The 24,118-nt window shown below is 36.5% G+C and overlaps 1 protein-coding gene across 3 annotated transcripts in view; it reads right to left on the bottom strand.

The window, feature by feature from the left end:
• The window catches only part of GLRA3 (glycine receptor alpha 3), an 86,898-nt gene extending 64,525 nt beyond the window's left edge, over positions 1–22,373 (bottom strand). For 2 of the 3 annotated variants that reach the window (XM_051790185.1, XM_051790186.1), the window contains exons 1-2: positions 22,255–22,369; positions 1,706–1,833 (exon numbers count right to left, since the gene is read on the bottom strand). In XM_051790185.1, coding sequence (XP_051646145.1) covers positions 1,706–1,833; positions 22,255–22,325 — 199 coding nt within the window. In that variant the 5' untranslated portion in view covers positions 22,326–22,369. Of the gene's footprint in view, positions 1–1,705; positions 1,834–22,254 lie in introns of all 3 variants that reach the window. The other variant, XM_051790184.1, reaches the window with a different exon arrangement.
• Positions 22,374–24,118: the final 1,745 nt, after the last annotated feature.

Genomic DNA, 24,118 nt, shown 5'->3' with positions numbered 1-24,118 from the left:
ATTTATTCAAACCACATAGCTGTCTAGAAGATTTAGAATGTGCACTTTTTGAAAAAGTACAATGTCAAATTAGGTTTTGTCTCTTTAAATTGCAATAGTTACAAAACAAGGCTCTAAGTCCTTTGAATTATACTTTCAAGAACTACTTCATTGAATTTGCTAATCTCTAAACCATCTGCCTATGTTCTTCACTGCAGCCTCATCAGAAGATTGTCACTGCATGCTGTCCAGGTCAAACTACACAATCCAATTCCCAAATCAACTAGAGATGTGTTTGAAATTTCAGTGCATGTTTATAATTTTCTGAGAAATATCAGATCATTAACTTAAAAAACCCAAGGCATTTCCAGCTGCAGGAAATCCTGGGTAATAAGTTTATATATACAGGACCAAATGTTTATGGTTTATTGACGAGGAAGTAATTTGGCAGATCGCTTGCATGGTCCTTGTGAATCAGACTGGGCGAATTGTGGCAAAACCACCATATAGCAGTGGCTTTAGAGTCAAAATAACTTAAGTTTCTGGGACTTAGAGATGTCAAAAATTATAACATTTGTTGCTGAATAAGAATGAAGATGGAAAGGCAGTGACAGATGAATTACAGGAGAAAGGACTGTCAGCGTGAAGGAAAATTTTTGTAGTAAACATGACCTGCTTTGTAGTGAAATGTTAGAACTAAGAGAATCTCTTGGACTCAGGAAGATAGGCATAGGAGGAAGCAGCTAAGGCAAAGTAAGAATAACATAGTTTTTAATTACAATAACTTTATTCTTTCAAAACACTATTTATATTCTGGATAATTTAAAGACTGATAGTTTGTTTAAAGATTCAGAGTTAAATATGGTTCCACTATATTATTGGAACTCCTTGTTTTCAAAAAACAACTTTCCAGACTGTGAAAGCTAGAATGGGTAGTGTTTGTCCATAAAAAACTTTGTATATTCATATAAAAATATAGTTTGCGTACTCCCTCATTAAATATTCTACTTTAGCCTGCCTGAGTCTGGATAATATGATTTATGCTAAGACCCTTGGAAGATGTAATGATTTCATTTGCAAACTTTGGACTTTCAGTCTTCTTTGAATCTCCTTTGTCTTGTTCGAATGCCAAGAGACAACTGCACGTATTGAGAACTTGCAGTTTCAGTGGAGAACTGAGAACTGGGAAAAGAACAAGAGGGAAGATGGTGTCTTTGGCATTTCAAAGCACAAGTGGGGCTGAGGAGTAAAGAATCTAATTTGGTGATAGAATTGATAACTAAGATAAGCTCTCTTGAGTTTGACTCTGATGGTCAAGTCCTTAATACACTTTTCCTTTTAGTTAGAACCAGGTAGATATGAAGATTTGGCTTATATTTCACAGAACTTTCTTTCTGGACTGTTTCAGGCTATGGTAGTCCAAGGCGGCAATCTGAATCCATTAGCAAGCATTTCAGGAAAGAAAAGAAATCAACAAACCATATTAGACAATTCAAATCTAATGATAAGCTAAATTTACAAAGGGCCTGTAATTGGGCAGCTATGAAAGTGACAGGGATAGAGTGTATTATTACTAAAATGAACTGTCATATATACAAAAGAAAGGCAAAAGAAGGCACCTTTTAATTTTTTTCAGTGAATGTACTTTTTTGTTTTCATATTTGTTCCAGAAATTGCATTTGTGTGAGTAATAAAAAAAACCCTGAAAGCTTAGTTTTGAAATTACCTTTGAAATTTGGTCTGATCCTTGCATCGTAGCCTGACATCCTACCCATTAGCTTATCCAGGAAATCCGATGGTGACATTGGCATGCTACGAGATCTTGCACTGTCCGTTTCCTTTGTGGCTACCAAACTAACAGTAAGAAAAAACAAACAAACAAACAAAACATTTGTTAGAAATTTTGTTAGGGAAACTTTAATTTTGTGTAGTCAATCATAGTTCATTTTATATGAACAGCAAAACAGCAAAATTTTATTTTGCTAAGCTGAATAGTTATAGCTTGCTGTTAATTCTTCCTAAGAACTTCTGTAGATGAGTAACACTTTCAGTCAACAGCTATCAATCCATTATCACAGAGTTAAGTAATGTCATCTTTCGGAGTCTATTCTAGGACTGGTCTGTTTAAGCAGGTGTGGTGTAATAGAAGCCTAGATCAGGAAAAAAAAAGTAAGTATTTCGAACAGAATAGTACTAGTATCATCAGTTTTTGTTTTATTTTGATATTTAAACATAATAAAATATATCAAACAGTCTCTTGGCAGATGGTATTCTTTACATTGTCTTAGAGTTTTGTTTTCTGTTAAAACAAAAGTGACTGCTACAGTGGGAAAAAAACCCCAACATCTTACTGAAGGAACTATTTTAGGGCCACATGACAAATGTCATCTCCTATAGCCATGTCTTCATATGCATGCAAAACTCCCACTGACACTGTAAAGTGTGCTCTGCAGAAGAGTATTGGCATTGTGATCAGCCATGTGGACCCAAAGAAAAAGTCTTTATTACCATGAAACTCTCACTTGACTGCTGTCCAACACATTGGAAAAACAATACAGTCAGTAAATATATACATAAATAAAATTTTGAGTAACACCGAGATTCACAATGCAACTAAAACCATTTGTGGCTTTTGGAATCTCAAAAAAGATGAGGAAATTTGACTGTTTGTGCTGAATTCTAGTAAAAAAATCTGTTTCAGAAGGATTTGAATCTCTTTTACTTTCACTACATTGTCTCTATGCCAATTCACTCTTTTAGAAGTGCTTAGATATGCCTTTGCTTAGAAGTAAACACAGGGAATAACTTAAAACACTTAGGAATTTTCTAACTCATAAAAAACCTACACTAAACTTCGATTGTTAACAATGGGTGGAGTTTCAAAATGGAAAAATTCAATACAGGTATGTATGTATGTAGATACCATGTGCAGGGCAGACTGTGAATGTAATTTTTTTTCTTCTCAAGACTCTGTTACTCACAAAGTAAAAAGTTACACTTTTATGGAAATTCCATTTAAAAGGTCTGCTAAAATTTTAATCAAGTGTGGAATTTGGATTTAATATCTTAAATAAAAATTATTTCATATTAGGTCTTAACTGTTACAAATTTGAACACACACCAAATATGAACACATTGTTAGCTTCAATATCAACCACTTTCTCTGAATAAAGAATTTTTTGTTTGTCCTTTTCATGCTTCACTGAACTTTTTCTAAATCTTTCCTTGCTGTACCTGTAGTTGTTGCTTTGACATGAAATAGAGTACTTTGAAATTAAGATAACTAATTTTGAATAGGAAAAATAATAATTGCTGTGATTACGGATTTTCTCAAGGCGATGTTTACCTTTTTGTATGATAGCATCATCATTAAGATTTGCCTTGATTAGTCAGGTATAAGTCTCAAAATATCTTGAATAATTTTATTGCATGCTTCTGAAAACGATACATTCAGTACAATTAATGCATTTTGTATAAGTAAGTTTTATCTCAGAAATCATCTGTAATTTATAACAAAATATTTCTTCAAGGAATGTTTTCCCTTTTACTCATCTTGATGTGTTATGAGTAAATGCTGTAGAATTCTGCCCTTTCAATGTAACTTTAATAAAAAACACGTATTGCAATACTATTGGATAAATAAAACTTTCATCTGCTTGAGATGACTTGTGTAATAATTGTCTAGTTAAGGAGGAGCAAGACTTGGTAATACAGTAAAACCTGAGTAAGGTAGTGGATTTTAGGAAGGGGTTTTCTGTTTAGAGCTTAACATAAAAATTTAATCTGCATGGTAAGGGTTCTTCAGTTTTATTGCACACTGCCTCTGAATACTAGGCCTCTGGCTAAAGGGTTAGAGAAGATTACACTCCTTTCATGAACTAGGAATTTAGCTCTTTTTAGTGTTAATGCACAGAGCTTCGTCCTCTACATACAATTATTGCATAAGTCTAGGATAGCTTTGTGTGCCTCCAGAGGGAATTTATTTCTGACCTGTCACAGTTTGTACATGTATTTTCTAACAGGCATAATAATAAGAATTTAGTATCAACAAGAATTTTAATATCAGTAAGTGTATTCAAAAGTAAGGTACGATGGACTTGTGATTAGCATAAAGACATTATGCTACTTTACACTATGGAAAAAGAAAGCTGTACATTTTTTTTCACATGTAGAGGCTTCCCATTGCTGAAGTCTTTTATTAGAGAGAGATTATAACCTCACACTCTTCTGGTCTGTTCATAATTTATGAGGAAAGTTACCAACAAGAATGCTCTCCCTGGTAGTGATTCTGTGTTGTGTCTGTAAGCTACTGGTAAATGTTACAGTTATAAGGATTTAAACAATTTAAATTGTTCGATTTCAGACTTTGAACAGTGCTTGATTTCTCTTTTCTGAATGTATCCTGAACATCTTTACAATGTAAATTAAGCCTTCCCAATCTATTAAAAAGAAATTTGTTAGCTGCAGTAGTAGATAGGAATCTGGAAAAAAATTGAAAATGTCAAAAGATGAATTCAAAAATTATTTGTGACCAGATGAATTTACACCATCAAAATTAGGGTAAAAATTTCTGTTTCAAATAAGGTATTACACAAAACCTATTCTATCATGAATAGATAAATAGAATAACAAGGACTATAATTACTCCTGTCTTTGGTCTATTCATTGTTCACCTAAAATCTGAGGGTAGATAAGCTTTGCATCAATACCTGAAAGACTGTCAAGTTGGAATTTCATGGCTGAGATAGGAAGACATGCCAAATCACCAGTCTGTGACACTGCATAACCTATCAAAAGTCATATTTGAGTCAGAAACTCAAATATTATGCTACGTCAAGCTGAAGCCTTTAACAGTGGGATATACATGTTAAAGAGTAAGAAGCAGCCCAGCCCAGACAAGATGCAGCTTCTAGAGATCAGCACCCACATCCTAAATTCCAAACAAAAAGGTAAGAATGTTGTTCAGTGCTGCCCTCTATGATCTGGAAAGGAAATTCAAAATCATTGATGGTTTAAAACTAAGAAATACAAAAAGAATTGACAGAGGTATAAATACGGATGATGTCAAGAAAATAACCTATTTCTTAAGTTCAGGTCATTTAAGTAGAACAATTTAAAACAATCTGAGAAAGTATATTAAGAGATATATGAACTGGGAGTCTGGGCAGAGTTGGAGGAAAGAGTTGTGTCTGAAAAAGGATTCAGAATTCATGTCGAGCAGCTCAGCACTGTGATGGTAAAGTTCTCACTGCACTACTGTGTAATCCAGTGGTGTGGAAAGATTGAAAGAGTGAGTAGAAGCATGAAGGTCACTTATTATTTTATATGATATTAATGAGACCAGTTCTGGGACGTTGCATCAAATTCCATATCCAAGTTTAAAAAGGACATTAAAGCATTAAGAAAGGTACTGAACAAAGCCACTAAGCCATGACCTGAAAGTTAGGGAAATTTACTTCAAGTAAGAGACTTTCAGAGCTTAATCTGCTTTTATCAAAAGTTTATCAAAAAAGAAGATTGAAAAAAATAGCATGATTGAAGTGTATAAATACCTCAAAGAGCAGAAAATGCTGGACACTTATCTAAAGAAGAAAGGCAGAAGAAAAATCAATGAGAGACAGACAAATTCAAATGGGAATTTGTATACACACTTTAACAATAAAGATCAACCTGTACCAGCCAAGACAATACAGTTTTCTGGAAGAAACAGCTTAGCAAAATATAAGGTATTGTGTTGTATATAAGGCTAGCTTGGTGAAAAGGAATGAACTATAATATATAGAAAAGCAGGCTAAATTCAGAGTAAACATACAAATCTCATGTAGAAATCTTCAGACTGTCAAAAGACACTTGATGGATTTGAGGAGCTTAGGGTAGGGGAGCAATGGGCATAGTTCCAAGTATAAAATGGTGTCTTCTCAGGGTCCTTCTATGCGGGGACTGGGTTGCAGGCTTGCAGTAGCCTGTACTGTAACCTGTAATAAGGGTTGCAAGTTACGTGTCATAATGTTGGCTCGTTTTACTCAATTCCTTTCACAACTGGGTATTTGACTTACAAAGCAGTTGTATGAGCATCAGCACAGTATGGAAACTGCACTTGAACTGCCCATAAACTACACGCAACTTAAAAACTCAGAGGCTGACAACTAGGAAAAAGTGAGCTAATGTTCTATCTATGACATGGACCTGCAAAGAATAAAGAATTTTAAGCTAAATTATAATGTCGGCATGAAAGATGATGGATTTGAAGTGTTCAGGGATATATTTAGATCAAAATTGAAAGGCTTTCAACCACTGAAACAGTTCAGGAATAGTTCAGAATTTTGAGCTGAGATAGAAAAGCCCTGGGTGTTTCAAGGAGTTAGGTCTTAGGATTCTGTGACATGGATGACTGTGATTGCAGGTAATGGAACTCAGTTCTTTAATCCTCGGCTGAGAATATGTTTACATCATAATTGATTCTTGTGTTTTTAAAATAATTGCTACTACAGAAGTCTGAAAAAAAATGTAGTTAACACAGCAGCCATAGCATCAACATCTACAGAATTTCAATGGGAGATCTCATCTAGCAACTGGCAATTTAGCTACCAAGATGGGTCATGGGTCATGAATCTGAGCTCCTGAAATGTCTTTTTAAAGTAGGCACCTTTGTAAGAGAAAACTTCTTTCCTCCCTTCCTCCAAAATGAAATAATTAAGAAAAACTCTTTGCAGGGAATTTTACAGTCTTCACAAATGTTTCTTTCTCTAAAACATCTAAAGCTGTAAAAATCAGATTGCTTTCCCGTGTTTTTTTTCTTTTTTTTTTGAGAATCACTCTGTTCTACTCAGAGGTTGTCTCTTTTCTATCTATACTAAACTTCTGCACATTTTTACCAAAGCACAAATAAAGGAAAGGAACTTTATTTATGAAAGTGCTTTATATAAGATTTAAAAACATATATTTTCAAAGGCAATTTCAATCCTACTGTTTTGAGACTTTTGCATCATTTATGTACTGCAGAAAGTTCTGGTTTTCACTGATTTCTCTCTTTTCAACACCTTCAAGGTGGGTTCTTAAAAATTGCTTTCAGTATGTGGTTTCAGCCTTAAAAAATATATCTATTTGTTTGCAAATACGGAAAAAAAGAAATAATGGACTATTGTCAGCATTTGTATAAGAAGGTTTGTGTCACTTCAGAAGGGTTAAATAAGAATAGCATAGAAAGTGAAGGAAGAAATTACATCTTACACCATTTGCTGAGTCTTCTTGTTGCAGCTACATGTAGGTGACAGAGATAAAGCAAGGATATGGTGTGCTGTAATTTTACCTTCTACTGTAAAGTTCCCAGAAAGAAGTTTACAAGTCCAAGTTAGGACAATGTGCTAATTTATCCCAATTATTCTGAGAGTAGTTTCCAGAGTCTCACTGACTTACTTTTGAATATAATTGACACAAATTATCTTTGAATTATATGGTAAGTTAATTTTTTTCCTTCCATAGATAAACTGCATATTTTATCTTAAATGATCTTACATTAACACCAAGTTACTGTCATATTTTGCTTGCTGATTTTTCTCGTCTGATCATAAATTACTTCTTTTGTCTTAAAAACAATCCAGAGAGGTTGAAGGTTTGCATTTCATCTTAAAATGCATACTACAGTGCTGCTATATGCATTGTGATGGTCCAGTAGCTCTTTCATTCCATTACTTAACTTATTCTCTCAGACAGCAAGTGTGGCCAAACCCCTGGAGCAATTGGATGTTGTGTTTTGGTTCATTCTCTCCAGCTGATGTTTGAATGTTTGTAATGCGCTTTATATTAAAATGGTTCAAAAAGAAGCTCAAAGAAACTAATTAGACCCTCATAAGGAAAGGAAAAACTGCAGCCAATATGCACTTAGTTGCATCTCTCAAACAGCACTACACAAAAGCATTTCAGTAAATTAGTCTACTGGTACTTATTCATTAATTCACCAATAACAGTTAGGTGAATTAATCTCATGACTACTCCCCTTGATTCTGCAACTGTAAGTAATGGTGATAGAATTCATCAATTTGAAAACCAAAAATTATTCAGTGTAACCATGTCATTAACAAGGTCTGCTAAAAGGAAATGATCCTCAAATTGGTAGTGATGGATTATCTGACAGTGCCTTGCATTTTGAAAATTGTAGCAATAAGATTTTGTGGAATGATGAAAGTCTTTAAATCCTCTTCTGAGCAATATAGATCTTCATGAAATATATTTGGTAAAATTAATGGGAAAAGCAAACAGTAAGTTTGATGAGGTCAAAAGCATAGGAAGTTTATTTTGTAAAGGGAATGTCTCTTATTATCTGATCTACTAATTAAAATAAGTAAAGGGCCAACAAAATCAGAATTTATAGTAAGTAGAATTTGCACACATTATTCATGAGCTGTACATAAACCTGACAAAAATACTTTTTTGACAGAAGAATGTTCCAGCGTGTGACAGCTGAAAATCAAAACCAAAAAACACTAACAAGAATATTTACTGAAGTCCTCAAGCCCATCCAAAGTAACATGTTTACCTTGTTTTTACAAAAATAAATCCTGCTTTTTTTAGAAAGACAAAAACTGCCTTCAATTTTACACCAAAAAAATATAATACATCAGTGTAAAGCAATACTAATTTGTTCTATTTCTGTGGATAATAAAACATCTGTGTCATGCTGTTTAACTGAACACATGCACTTTAATGAGAAACTGTAAAAATTTGGAACAACCTTAGCTTTATCCCCAGAGGTTCGACAAGACCAAATGCTGGGTCCTGCACTTTGGCCACAACAACCCCCTGCAGTGCTACAGGCTGGGGACAGAGTGGCTGGAGAGCAGCCAGGCAGAAAGGGACCTGGAGGTACTGATTGACAGGAAGCTGAACATGAGCCAGCAGTGTGCCCAGGTGGCCAAGAAGGCCAATGGCATCCTGGCCTATATCCACAATAGTGTGGCCAACAGGTCCAGGGAAGTGATTCTTCCTCTACGGCAATGGTGAGACCACACCTTGAGTACTGTGTTCGGTTCTGAGTCCCTCAATTTAGGATGTTGAAGTGCTGGAGTGTGTCCAAAGTAGGGCAACAAGACTGGGGAAGGGTCTGGAATGCAAGTTCTGTGAGGAGCGGCTGAGGGAGCTGCGGTTGTTTAGCCTGGAGAGGAGGAGGCTCAGGGGAGACTTTATTGTTCTCTACAACTACCTGAGAGGAGGTTGTAGCCAAGTGGGGGGCCGTCTCTTCTCCCAGGAAATTAGCAATAGAACAAGAGGACACAGTCTTAAGATGCACCAGGGGAGGTTTAGGTTAGACATTAAGTTCTTCACAGAAAGAGTGATTGAGCATTGGAATGGGATACCCAGGGACGTGGTGGAGGTGGTGGTTCACCGCCCCTGGAGGTGTTTAAGGAAAGACTCAATGTGGCAATTAGTGCCATGATCTAGTTGACAAGGTGGTGTTGGGTCATAGGTTGCACTCAATGATCGCAGGGGTCTTTTCCAACCTAACAGATTCAGTGGTTCTTTTGAGGTGTAATGTGTTTAAACTGGCTACCTGAGATAGTTTTGTGAGAAAAGAAATACAATTCTCTCTTTTATTGCAATAAACAATTTTAAATTTTGAAAGCCTTGAAGACGAGGTAAATATTGTGGAATGGGAGTTCAGAAGGACGGATAAATATTTTTATAGCAAATATTTTTAAAAATTTCATTATATTTTAAACCAATCTCTTTATTGAAAGTAAAAATTCTTCGTAGGAAAAAAAAGATGAATAGACTTGTCTTTTTGGAGGCCATCCACTAGCAACATTTATTCATAAGAATTCAGGGCCATTCTGGAAAGCCAGGATCTGTGTCAGAGGATCCAATCTGCATGGATCAAGTACTGAAAGTGACATAGAATCAGCTGTCACTGCTGTCCCATTCTAGCTCACCGAGAGAGAGTTTCTTTTAAGAAACAAAACAAAACCAAAAAATCCTCTTCTTCTCTGAATTATCCACTGGAAGACTCAAGCTCTTTACATTATCTGTGTTGTGACCATTACTTTCTTTAAGGTTCATATATGGAGATTATTTCCTTCCAACTCTATTGTATTCCAGCATGAAAATAAGTCTGCTTGAATTATGCTTTATTGGTGAATAAATTACTGAGGGACAAAAAAAAAAAATGTTTCCTATGGGGAAAGAATAGTGGAAGAGGGTGGCATGTAATAAAACCAAAGATAGTAAATGAAGGAGAAAGAATTAAGTATGTGATGTGTTAAAAAGACTGATACTTAAAATGCTTTTCCTTTATTTCTGATAAAACTGACAATAATATGTTTCTTGCTAATTAAAGATGAAATCTCTTTTATTTGTTGGAGGTCATGAAGTTGAAAGTTCCTAATGCAATGAAAATGCAGATTTTCATATCCTGCAATGTTTTAGATAATAATAACAATTATAATAATAATAATCAGATCATAAAAACCACAGAACTCTTAACTCATGCTTGCTAGAGAAAAGACTGTCATTTCAACTAAGAGGAGCAGAAGCATTGTATGACCAAGATTTTAAAGGAGTATTTTCTAAGCAAAATCCTCAAGAGAATTTTAAATATTTTGTGTAATGATTTAGATTTTCTGCTGATTTTTCACAGTTTTAGATTTTTCTAGTTGTCCTTTTATCCTCTTATTTTGACTAAGTGCAAATGGTCAGATTAATTTTTTGGTATAATGCTACAGAGATAAGTCGAGTTATATCAGGACACATTTTTCAACCAAAGTAATATTTTTTTATATGCAACAAACAACAAATTTCTATTTTAAGTTCACTAATTATCCATTCTTTATTATTTTAGTGGTTATAAATGAAAGATACATGAAATATATAAGGGATTGCATTTCAATGCAATGACTAAAAAATATTTTCTTTCAGGTTTGAATAAAATTAATTTTTCTATTTCAGCCACAAAATTAACATTAAATTTTAGTGATCTTTGTAGCCTAGGTGATGGTTACGAACATTATTTTAGGATGTTTCTAATATCTTTATAGTGTCAAATTTTTTTCTTTTATTAATACAGCTGAGAATTCCTCCAGCTCTACAGTCTGCCTCCAGTTATGTTGATCATGAAAGTAAATTAGTTTGTTGAAGTAAATGTGTTTACTTTATGCAAAGACGTGTTTACATAAAGTACATAAACTGTGTGCTATAGTTTCAAAAAGCTTTGCATCGCTTTGTAATGTTTTGGCTTTTCTTAACAGAGAGAAAAATAGAAAATAATTGGGTTTTAAGTCTTCTGATTAAGTCATTTTGTAATGATCACCATTCTACATGTCAGAGGGCAGATAAGGTTAAGTTCATATACATTTGGTTTTGCTTGTGACTTGGCACATATATATAAGCACAAAACTTTACTACTTCCTTTTTTAGGAAAAAAAAATCTCTTAGGGTAAAGGAAGAAAATTAATTTGTCAGCATCCTTCATAATCCTATGGGTAAAGCTTTCTATGATAATTAAGATATGGTTTCAAGAAACTAGAGGTTGTCTGTAGTTTTGCTTTCTTGTTTAAGACAAGTTTATTTTTGCCAATTTCAGCCATGCAGCATGTGAATTAATATATTTTACGAATTATGACTCTATTCTGAATATTCATTCATTGTTTTCCCAGAAGCCCCTACTTAATAGTCTTTTTTTACCTGTTGTATAGACTATTTTTATAAATGCTCTAAACTCAGGTCTTAGCTTCTTGTTATTTCATAATTTATTCAACCTACTTTTTTGGGGGGGAAGCTGACTCAAACAGGAGCAGAGAATATCTCAAATATTCAGATTCTGATAAGTCACTTGCTTTCCCAAAGAACTACTAAATCGGTTTAGGTTTTGACAACCTTAACTTTCAATTAAAGATAGTGAGATTTTCCCCACATTCAATTAACTTTTTTTTTCCTTTTTTTTTTTTTTCAGTTAGATAATACTTGGCTAAAATAAGGCAATATTTTTGAAAATAGAAACTGTGAGCCACTTATTTATAGAAGTCTGAGCATTACTATCTCACTATAAAGAATAATTTGTGTATTAACTGAATAATAGAGAAAAGTTATTGGAGTAATGGATAGATTGCAAAATGACCAAGTAAAACAATTTCTGACTATTATATTTTATTACAGCAGATATCCTTCTATAAAAGCTGTCAGAATTGAACAATTACATTTATTTTCATGATTAATGAATGATTCCTCTAGCCAAATGAACTTGTGAAGGTACTGACTGGTATCTTTCACCACCATAGTAAATTGTAATTCAACTGATGACAATGAGGCAACACCAGAATGAAAGGTGAACTGATACAAATGAGATTTTTGACTGGCTAAAACCTGCAAACTATTGTTTCTCTAGGCAAATTTTTCCTAAGTCTAGGAGCAAACTGTGAATTCTGTGAACAGATTTCTACAGGTTACAGCTGCTTCTGTATTTTGAATACATCTCAAAATATTCTTTAAATTGTAAAGCTGCATATTACTGTGTTTTCTAGTTCTAATGGATTTTTTTAATATTGTGGCATTGCCCCATCAGCTTTGCATCTACTAGGTTGCTGTATTCTCACTCAACATAAACAGGAACAGTGTGTCCACTAAAGTGTACGTCTGTAGAAAAGGGATATTTCTTGTTATCATAATTTATGACCAATTAGAATAAGTGTCCCATTCCTCTTTTGTCTAGTTTTGCTTTAAAAATCCACTTTTATGAGTTGTAAACCATAACCAAAACTGAAAATTGTTTCCTTCCAATGCTTCTCAATTTTTACTATTCATAAAAATCTTCACAGAAAATCTTACAATAGAATGAAATGTTTGAGGTTTACTAAAGGTAGATACAAAATTGATTTTGAATTAAAACCTCAGGTTTGTGAGACAAGAACAATTCAATTAAACACTATTCTGTTTGTCTTAGGGAAACTCTGCTTGTATCAGTCCTGTATCTTGAGTGAGCATGTCAGATGACTCTTTAGAAGATTAGACTTTTTCTCCAAAATAAGTTTGACAAGATATAAGTTCAGTTAGAGGAAAGTTGAATATAGCCTGAAAAGTCACTCTATAAGGTTTTTTTCCAAAACACTTCTCATGAAATTGTTTATTTTGATTAGCCAGCTAATTATAGTTTATGTCCATGTTATTACTATTAATTTAGAAGTTTCACTTCAGATACATTTTTTCCATTTGAAAAAATACTGTTTTCTTGAAACACAGTTCTACAGAAATGTATCTGTTTCAATGTCGTTTTGTGAAATGTTGGAAGGCTTGGGTGGAATATTGTTCGGTGTCCTTCTTATTTTGTCTGCCACAATCTGTTCTCAAATGTCAATGGGAACTGAAGTTGGGGTTTTGGATTCTAATTTTTTAAAACTCTGAACATCCCTACAGAATTAGCAGAGATTTTTCCTGCTTTCTGCAACTTAAACTTCTTTTTATGCATTGAAAAAGCAAGAAAATCTTTACAGAGCTTTGGAATTTTTTGTGAGACAGGAATGGTAATGTTCAATCAGCTGTGTTAATTTATGTAAGATACGTGGATTAAATAATTTTTCCTTTTTATTAATTCTATCCAGGATCAACACTATAATAAATAAGTATAAGACTTTCTTTCACAAACAACAGAGTTGAGCTTCAGGGTGATGATGAGAGTGACAGAATTCATGCCACATGATGACAGAACCCAGTGTTCCTAATGCATGCACTGAAGCATATTCCTTACGGAATAAGTCAGAGAAAATAGTGTGAAGGTTAAAAAAACAGTGCTGCTAGCCTTTCCTGCTTCTACCAAAATTATCCTGGTCCACTACATGCATTCTCTTTCATGTACAGAAAGTGATATTTAAACATCCCCTCAGATACATCCCCTCAGATACATATTTAGTCGTTGCTGTTCTAGTCTTCATTATGCCAGTACCCTCTTAATTATCATCTCAGTCTTCTAAGCTTTGTGTAGAGAACTGAAAATAAGCTGAGTGAAGGAAAGATCATGACCTGCACTGATCCCCTATTGCCCCTGTAAATCCTACACCAGCTGAGCAAGGGACTTCATGGAGTCCAGGTAGAGCATCCCCTCCCCTTTCCTGGATGATCATGAAGGCAATTGCAACCCCCACCACCCCCCAAACAGTGCTGCAACCTTTATTATGTTCAATACATCTCCTGAAGAAATTATCCCTGACAAAAAGGATGAAAAAGGGCATTCTGTTAACTATTATTTAGAGAATCTGAACAAATGCCTTTATGTTCACATTTTGATTACAGATGAAAAGTTGAGCGATCCAAGATCCAAAAATATGTGTAGAGGCAGTAAAAAAAACAGGTAAAGAGATAGAGATATTCTGAGAGTTCATTTGCACAGTGAGATTTTGGGATAAGTTTTGGAGATAAAATTGGTAAAATTTTAACATGTATATGGAGAAACTTGCAAAGTGCATTTTTAATTCCAGTTCTTCACTGTACTGTACTTTCTGTAATCATAGACTACTGTCTTAAGTGGGGGCACTTCATATTCATTTTCTGTAGTAAAAATTTGCAATACATTCAAAATGATTGACTATCAATCTTTGGTGTGCAAAAACTGATGAAATCTAGAAGATATTTTATTTTTACTTTAACTCTTGCAAATTAAGAGTTTAAGCAAATGCTGATAATTTTTTTTAAAGAAACAAAACAAAAACAAAACCTAAAACTTTCCATAAAGGATTTTTTCTAACAGTATAAAGTAATTAAAAATCTCACTATGCTTTTATGGGATGTAGTCCAGATATGACACTGAAATCTGCCCACTTTCAATTTGGTTCTAATACTGTTGAATCAGAGGTAATGAATCTGACCTGACAGCATCAGGGAAAACATTGCACGGACGGACATCCCTTCATAGAAATGCTATATAGATGCTTAGGCACAGAATTAACACTTATCATAGAATACTGGAGTTACCCCTAATTTAGCTGTGTGAAGTCAGTGCTTTAGTCACGATAGATTTCAAAGCTTTTATTTTTGCCAGCAACTTACAACTTTGTGCTTTTTATTTTATTTATCTAGTAGAACACTCCTAGTCGGCAGATATGTTGCTCACAGAAATGGAAGTTGGTCCTTGCTGATGGATATATCTTAGCCTACACATGCCCAGAGCATGGACTGTACTGTACATTACTGAATATAATAGAGGACAGTGAAGTTTTGAAAACTTTTTGAAATTAAAAATCTTATCAGGACAAAAACTCAGGATCTTTTTAATAATTGAGTCCCACTGTATCCCAGAACAGTATAAACCAACTTTTCACAAAATAGTCTCTAAGCTCTGCAGTCACCCACCAAGATGTAAAGTCATAACAGTTTAAAAAAAACCCAAATAACAATCAACCTTTTGATAAACCATGCTGGCATATCTGTATTAACTAGGCATTTCTGCTGAGTGAAATTAAAATTAGTTAAAGTTAATTGTTGGTAAAAATCATAGAAAATTGTAAACAGCCAATTTTCTAGGAATTCATCTGTGAAATTACATATTCTGGCACTTGTGGATCCTCAGAGATGCTATTTAGGATTACATTAGATTTATATTTTACCTTTCAAAATTCAGAAAGGGAGAATGTGTTAATAATGCATTTTAAAAGGAATTGGAGACAGACTCTAGACATAGTGGAGTTTTATGCAAACTGTAGAGAGTATATGAAGGCTTGGGCAATGGTGTGATGGGCAGCACAATCCAGTACCTTTTTTTAGATTAATCGTATTTATATATCTATTTTATATCAAAGAAGGAATGCAATAAGGAGTAAAATATTAAAACAGTAAGTGATGTAGTTGTAACCACAGCTTGAATTTTAATTAGGAAGAGGAAAAAAATAGGTTTACCTTTTTAAATGCCATAGCTGTTACTGATTTTGTTTATGATACCCTTCCTAAGTTAGTTTTAACTGTAAAAATCACATGGAGTTTAATAGCAATAAACCTCAAAGTTTGAGGCAATTTAGTACTCCTGTGTTCTACTCTATTGTTTCTCTAAAAGAGTCTCAGGGTAATTAGCTGGCTTGCCGTTTCCCATAACCATTGATTTGTATTAATCTGTAGCCCCACCACTTGTGCAGCTCCACTATTTCAACAGCCCCATAAGTGACCACATGACTTCGTCAGGCCAGAACCTTCTTGAAATTTTCTACCTTTTCTGTGGTCTCAAACTGTTTCTCTCAGAAACTGCATTTTGCTAATGTTTCATGTCATCGAAAAGAAACTTCAGTAATAACATTATTGAAGAGGACTGATTTTCCTTAGGGAAGTTCCTACCTGGAAATACCCTCGACCCTCCTTGCTGTCCCCATGCATTTTGTATATCAGTGGTAAGTTCAGAGACATAACAGAGTGGTATGTGGTAAAGAAAAATTAAATAAAAAATTGTGGAATGTGAAGTCACTGTTCCCGGATGTATTTAAGACTGGATGTGAAACTTAGTGCCATGGTCTAGTTGACACAGTGGAGTTCAGTCACAGGTTGGATTTGACGACCTCAGAGATCTTTTCCAATCTAATTGAATCTGTGATTCTGTTCATTATGTAGAAAGTTCAATTCAGTGTAGATCAATATCATTACCCTGTTTGCTGTTGTATTCAACAACATGTGTTGGAGCAATTAATTAGACATCTGACTGGAAAAGTAATAATGAAATGCGTCCTTTTATACTTTTATAAGCACATACTGTCTATTTTTTTTTCCTTTTTCCTCTTTCTTTCTTTTTATCCTCCCTGCTCTAGCATTTCCATGACACAGGTTTGAAGAAATCAGTCAGAAGGGATCATATTGCTTTGGAAGCCATAAAAAATAGTGGATTGTGCTAGGAAAAAAGTAGTCTTACAGATTCTCACTTTCTTTTCTCTTGACTTTACTGTGCAGGCTGTTCTGCTCTCTGATGCTCTTCTTATTCTTCTGTTTTGGTCCTACATTCCTGTTAAACATAGTTTTTAGCTGTGTCTTTTCCTGCTCTCTGAGATAATTCCTTTCTGCTGGTGGTTGATATCCCTAAAAAGGTGCCTTCATCTATTCATGATGCCTACATAGTAGTGAAAGTGATACCTTCTGTTTCCTATCTCCCTTTACTGATTCTTTCAATAAACATCATGAAGATCAGTAGGAAAAACAGCAAAGAGGACAAGAAGCAACACACACAAGGGCTCTTCATCATTCAGTACTTGAGAAAAGCTGATTTGCAGGGAATAATTCCCTATAGGTATTATTACATAATACTCAGTAAGGTCATTTGAAGCTTGTATTCTGAATCTGTTAAAATGAGAAGCTCTAATCTTGTAAAAATTTTCATTCTCTTTGATTGTCATGACTCCTAGGATGCCTGGACAAGACTAATCTGATAGAGGAGCTATTACATTTATCATCATACAGAAGCACAGCACTTATCTCATAATATTACTTGCTTTCAGTTGTTGTTAGCATCAATTGGCTAGGAATGAATTAGGAGAGGTTGAAAAGTAAGAAAACATCATTAGCACTGTAAGAATTGAAAGACTCATGGTTTTAACTGAAATTTCTTTATTATTTGATTTTCTTCCAGTTTATAGTATTAAAAACCAAAAAATATACATATTATTCTTTCTCAAAATTATAAACATGGTAGTCACTTAGAAAACTAACTTAATTTTTATAGAAATAAGGAACGGATAGTGAAAGTTCTGATCAAATTTGTACTCATGACGAAACTCCTAATTGATACAAAGGGATTTCAGTGTTTTCACTGGAACAGTTGAAATACAAGAGAATTAGAATTACATATTCTTGGTCACAGGACCCCCACTTCATTTTTGTCTCAGTCTTGGAAAGTACAATGCCTGTATATGAGTATATGCAAGGGAACCCTGATGGTCTCCTCCTAACGTTTTATAAGTATCCTCCATCACAGGGGTTTGACTACCTGGGCTCAGTGTGAACTCTAGGAGTGCAGCAGTGCAGCTTTGAAACAGAGCTGTGTGTATTGTCTGAATTGTAGAATCCTCAGCAAGGTTCACCTCTCTTCTCTCAGGATCTGTTCCTTTTTTCCATGTTTGGTTTTCACTTTTTTTTTTTTTTTCACCGTCCAGAGAGCTGGGGAGATGCTCTTGGTCTCTGCATGAGCTAGTGTCCGAGTGTACTTTCACTCAGACTTGTACCTTCATAATTTTGATCCTGAGCCTGGTCTGCTGACCTAACTCTTTGGCTTTGACCTTGGACCTACCTCTTAACTACCAACTTTGCCAATCAATCTGAACTGCTGTTTGAACTGTTCTTCTCCTGCACAGGTGCTGTGCAACTGCAAACTTTTTTGGTAGGATCCTGCTCCTTCCTGACTTGCTGTGAGTCTCCACTCCTAGCTCACCTACCCTTCCCTTGCTACTCTCTGAGACATGTTAAATCTATTTCATCAGGACCTGGAGTCTGTCAACTGATTTATTTCACAGAAACCATATTTAAAATTGAGTCTGAACTGACAATGAAAAGTACTGTACCTCAGTGCTCTCATCTTGAATTAATAGATTTTCTTTCACACACTTTTATTCCTGTCCTGATTTTAACAGACACTTTTATTTCTTGAGTAGTATTATAGGTATAATATTTAGCATATTAATAATCAACTGAAGACTCATTAGAACACCTGAAAATCTTTATTTTCAAAGATGTTTGTGATGCTATGTCAGATTTAATAGCTTTTAGCTGATTTTTTTTTCTCTTTTGTTATTTGAAGGCACTAATGCTGACTTAAAGGATGAGAACTTCTGCTTCTTAAAGCTATTCACCTGAAATCAATTTACAATGAAATGCAGGAACAATTTCAAAATCAGTTAACTGTAAATTCAGATATGCCCCAGAGTTAGGTTGCATGGAGGTTTTTTCCACAAGAATCTGGTTTCAAAGAGCAATTAGTTATGTCTGTGATACTGTTTCTCCAATGTAAGGCCAGTGGAATATTAAAAAGAGCAAAGCAAAAGGAAATAACCTAATTGTAGTGTGATTCTTGATCTATATTAATACGAATAACTAAAGAAAGATGACATAGGGAGAATCTATTTTGCATTTCCACAGTGCCACCTACCTTTTCACCCTGTGCTTTCCCTATACACAGGTCTACATATAAAATAGATGTACTACGTCCTTTAAAGAGAAAACAAGTCCCTGGCAAGTCCCTGACAGGGTAGATCTAAGAGACCCAGTGCTGGTGCCCATGCAAGTTCGTGTCCTGTTATAAAACTGTTTGACTCACAAATATGATATTTGTGTTGACTCTACAAATATGATCTTGCTTTCATTATGACCTCTTGGAATCCAGGTAAATCCAGAGGATTTTTTGTTAATACTATTACTTTAGTGAAAACTCAGAAGAATACTCAGTCTTAGATATTATTATAATTTCAAACTATATCTCAGAAGTGGTTTTCCTTCTTTGGTAGTGAATTAAAGCTATTTTTAGGATACATTAAATTATTTTCCCTAGGTTTTACCCTCTTTTTTACATCTCCACTCTCTTAGTATCACACTGGGGTTTGGACTGGCAGTCCTTAATAAGCAACATTTTTTTTTATTTTGGGTCTGACCATAGCTTTTCATCCTGTCTTAAAATACATTGCATAAACCAGACTGCTGTGTGCTTTCACCACTGTTTTTCACTTTTAAAATCTATTAATCTATTATCAATAACTGTGTTATTCACCTATGACATAGTAGTACAAATGTACAATATTATAAAAGACTATTAATAATCACTGAATCATTAAAGTTGGAAAAGACCTCAAGGTCACTGAATCTAACCTTTGACTGAACACTACCATGTCAACTAGACCATAGCACTAAATGCCATTTTTAATTGTTTCTTGAACACTTACAGGTATGGTGACTCTACCACCGCTCCGAGCAGCCTATTCCAATGCTTCCAACACTTTCGGTTAAGAAATCCTTCCTGATGTCCAACCTGACCCTTCCCTGGTACAGCTTGAGGCCATTTCCTCTTGTCCTGTCACTGGTTGCCTGGGAGAAGAGGCTGACCCCCACCTTGCTACAGCCTCCTTTCAGGTAGCTGTGGAGGGCAATAAAGTCTTCCCTGAGCTTCCTTTTCTTCAGGCTACACAACCCCAGCTCCATCAGCCCTCCTCATATGACTTACTCTCTAGACCTTTCACCAGCTTTGTTGTTCTTCTAATGTTTTATTCTTTCTACAATGTCTTTCAGAAATCAAATTAATAATTAGACCCTACAATGAGCAATATACATCTTGTTTCATTCATTGTAATTTGAAGAGTCTTTTGATGTGGGATGAGAAATTATTTATTTTTTAAAAAAATAAATTACGTGCAGTTTCCTCTTGTGAAGCATGCTGATCTTAAGACTTTGCTCATTAAAGTAGCAAGCCTGTAACTTTATACCAAAAAAAATCCTTTTTTAGTTTTATTTTAACTGCACTAAAAATAAAACTAAACATCTATCTTCATAGGCATATAATCTAAACGGTAATTTTAAATAGCCTCAGGGCTGTTGGACAAGTATTGAAAGCTTTTTCCCTTAGGTTCATCCAGTCTTCTCACACAACCTTCTGATTCTTAATGAAGAGCAGAAAAGTTTCGATGTTGTATGATTTCAGAGAAGATAACATTATTTTTTCCAAAATGTCTGAGCAAGTAAAAACTTAAGTTTTGACTGTTTCTAGAAATTCACAGCACACCCATCTTCTCATCAAGTATTATACAGGTGCTAAGGCTGGACTCTGGGTGACTCACAGAGAGGGGAAACAGCATTCTACCAGCAGGAAAAGAACTAGAATTAATGGCTCCAGGAAACTTGAGAATTTTACAGCTTTTAATATTTAAACTTTTTCCCCCCACTTTTTTTCCATATTAAAGCATAGGGAAGACTAGTCTGTATCTTGAACTGACTCAGGTTTCTCCTGTATTATTGCTGGACCTAAAGGCACCAGCAGTCTCTGTATAGAGATTGATATGAAACATATACATAGATTCAGAGCAGCTTTCTTAACTCTTTCTCAGTCTACATAGTCCTTGTGTACAGCAAGCATGTTCATTGTGACCTAGTTTCTTAAAATCTCTTCCTTTTGGCACAATTACAATAAAACCACGTTATAAACTGTCTATGTTGCATATGTTGATACAAAGCAGGTCATTAACTTAACCTCAAAAAGGAAAGATTTGTTATAAGCCTCTGATCACTTGTGAAGTGTGCCATCATTGTGGGGCACTACACTGTTAACTTTGTGGTTATAAATCCCTTATATGTATCCCCAAACTCTCTCTTAGAATTTAAGTTTATTTAATCTTTATTAAGTAACAGCGGGATTCTTAAAATAGTCTGGCATGTTATATGCCACAGTTTGTTTATTGTGATACAGAGCTAGAATATTTGTTGATAACAAGAATGGGTAACTGCATTAGCAGTGAATACATGATGACATTAAAGTCTGTTTCTTTACATGTGTGATTTTTCTTTACAAGTTTTCCCTCACTGAGACTCAAATTTATTTTAGCCTGCTATCACTAGACTCCCAGATCCATGCATTTAAAGAATGCTTGAATTAATATAATAACATTACCTAGAAAGAGTGTGCTGGGTGGAAAGTAGAAAAAACCGTATGAACCTCAGTCTTCTCCTGAGGTCATAATTTATGGATATGTTGCCATCTTTCATAATACAAATCTTAGACTGCTAGGAGCACAGCAAAAGCTTTCCCTCTCAACGGAAGTTTTGTAGACCATACCCTCTCTTCACTCAGCTAGTGTTTTTCTGTTTCTATATAAGACTTCCCCAACCTGACTTGATCACCGATCAATCTGTGATTTTCCTTTTACTGAAAAAAACTGAGAGTAATAAGGAAGTTCTATATATTCTCAACTCAGATTATCTTCTGTAACTTTTACATATAGACACTTTGCACATGGAGAATTTTCAGTACCATTGATGTTACAATTACTGTTAAAAACTGATAAAATTCACAGATCATATCGGCAAACTCTAACTGCGAGCAGGTGAAGGAAATACATAGCCTCCTGCTTGCAAAATCCAAAAGTCGAGGCAGCTCAATCTTGCAAAGGCATTTGCGAAGCATGGACCCCATGCTTCGAGTTTCCGTGCCCACAGCCTGGCTGCCGAAGGGAGCCGGGCGTTCGTGGTGAGGAAAGGCGGTGACCGCGGCGTCTTTCCGCGCCAGTCCCAGGCATTTCAGCTGCCCGAAAATCGGGAAGGGTGGACACCTTTACTTCCCCAAATAAAACAACTCACCTGAGAAGTAGCGCAGCTTCCCACAGATAAAAGCCCGAGACAGCCGCGCGGAGGTACCTAATCCGGGCCATGCTGCTCGCAGGCGCGGCGGACCCCGGGAGCGGTGCTGTCCGAGGCATCGCGGGGGCTCGGCGGCGCTGCTCGATGGGCGAGGGCGGCCGCGCGGCTCCCGCGGGAAGGCGGGCGGGCAGATCCCCAGCACCCTGGAGAGCTCCGGCGGCTCCGCGCCCACCGCCCGCCTAGTGCCCGGCGGCCCCCCGCGCCCTCCCGCTGGGCCCCGCCGCTCCCGCCCCGCCGCTCCGCATCGCAGCCGAGCGGGAGCCTAATCCCAGCCGCGGCGGCGGCGCCGAGCCGCGGCGGCGGCGGGAGCCCCCGTGCCCACCCACCTGCCCCCGGCTCCTGCCAGCAGCCGGCACTCCGCCGCCGGACGCATCCCGGGCACGGGGCGCGCCGCGGCCCGGCGGCGGCGGGGCGGGCGGGAGGCAGGGCGGGGGATGCTGCGGCCGCCCCCCCGAGAGCGCGGCCGCCGCGGAGGCAGCGGGGAGGGACCGGGCACGGCGCTGCGGCGAGGGGGCGCCCTGGAGGGGTGCCCCGGGCGGAGGCGCAGGGGAAAGCTCAGCTGCTCTGTGCTCAGAAGGGTCCCTGCCTGAGCGCCTTCCCTCCCGCGGGAAGAAGGGCGGCCGGGTCGATGCCTACACAGGGCAGAGACTATCAAAGGGCCAGGATGAACTCACTGGACCTCAGGTGTCGGAAAAGATTGGTGAAAGAGGGGTGCTTCTGCTTTGCCTGTAGGGCTGATGGTGTGCTTTTTCTTCGGAAATGGATGAGTGAGGGAAACCCATCTCTGTATTTCAGTACTTTGAAAGTACAGTGCTGATTGACACAGGAAAAGTATATCCTGTTCTATTTGAGTTTTTCAGAGAAGAAAGATGATCTAGTGCCATAAGGTGGACTAGGAGGGAAATCCAAAGAGTTTGAAAGCTTAGTTGGGGAGGAGAGTGGATGGGATTGTGGGAAGGAACAAGGGAAGGAACCTAGTAAGAGGGAAACCAGAAAGTTACTTATGAGAAGAGGGAAGAACGGAGAATAACGTTACAAGTATGGGTGCCAGTAGGAAAGTGAGTCCAGAATCATGGAATATTCTGAGTTGGAAGGGACCCACAGGGAGCATCAAGTCCAACTCTTAAGTGAATGGTCCATATGGGGATCAAACCGTAACCTTGGTGTTATCAGCTCTAACCAAATAATATTCCATGCAAATCAGAAGCTGCTTTCCTTAGAAAAGGATTTGATTTGAGAAATATTGTTTGAGAAATTCTTGTGGGAATCCATATGGTTTGTGCATGAAAGAAAATGAAAAAATTGTGAGGAAGGGCTACACCTGGAGAGGGATAGAAGAGGAAAATATGTATGAGATTGTAAAGTAAGGATGCTTTGTGTGAATCTGTAAAAAGTGGCCTTCAAGCACCCATATCATGTCAAGAAGAGCCAATGGAAGGAGAAATCTGGCTGAGCATATTCCCCTCTCCTCAACTGCCTCAGTGTAATCTGCTGGCTTGTTTTTTCCAGTAACCACTAATTTGTGTTAGATAGCAGCCCCACTACTTGTGCAGCTCCATTAGTTGTGCAGCCCACATGATTTTCTCATGCTGGAGTCTCATTAAAACTATTAAAAAGCCATATAAAACTAAAGTACCGAAGAAGGAAGCAGATGTGGAAAAAGGCGAAGGTTCAGCAAGATAAGGTACATGAAGCAAAGTAAAAGAAACTAAAATTTGAGGGAAGGATAATAACCTCATCAGAGAAAAAGGAAGATGGAAAGACAGAGAGTGCAATATAGATCAACTTTTAACACAGAATAGAA

The sequence above is a fragment of the Manacus candei genome, unplaced genomic scaffold (assembly GCF_025592945.1).
Source record: "Manacus candei isolate 608988 ecotype Guabito, Panama unplaced genomic scaffold, ASM2559294v1 h1tg000028l, whole genome shotgun sequence".
Taxonomy (NCBI): domain Eukaryota; kingdom Metazoa; phylum Chordata; class Aves; order Passeriformes; family Pipridae; genus Manacus; species Manacus candei.
This window is presented reverse-complemented; position numbering and strand designations above follow the sequence as displayed.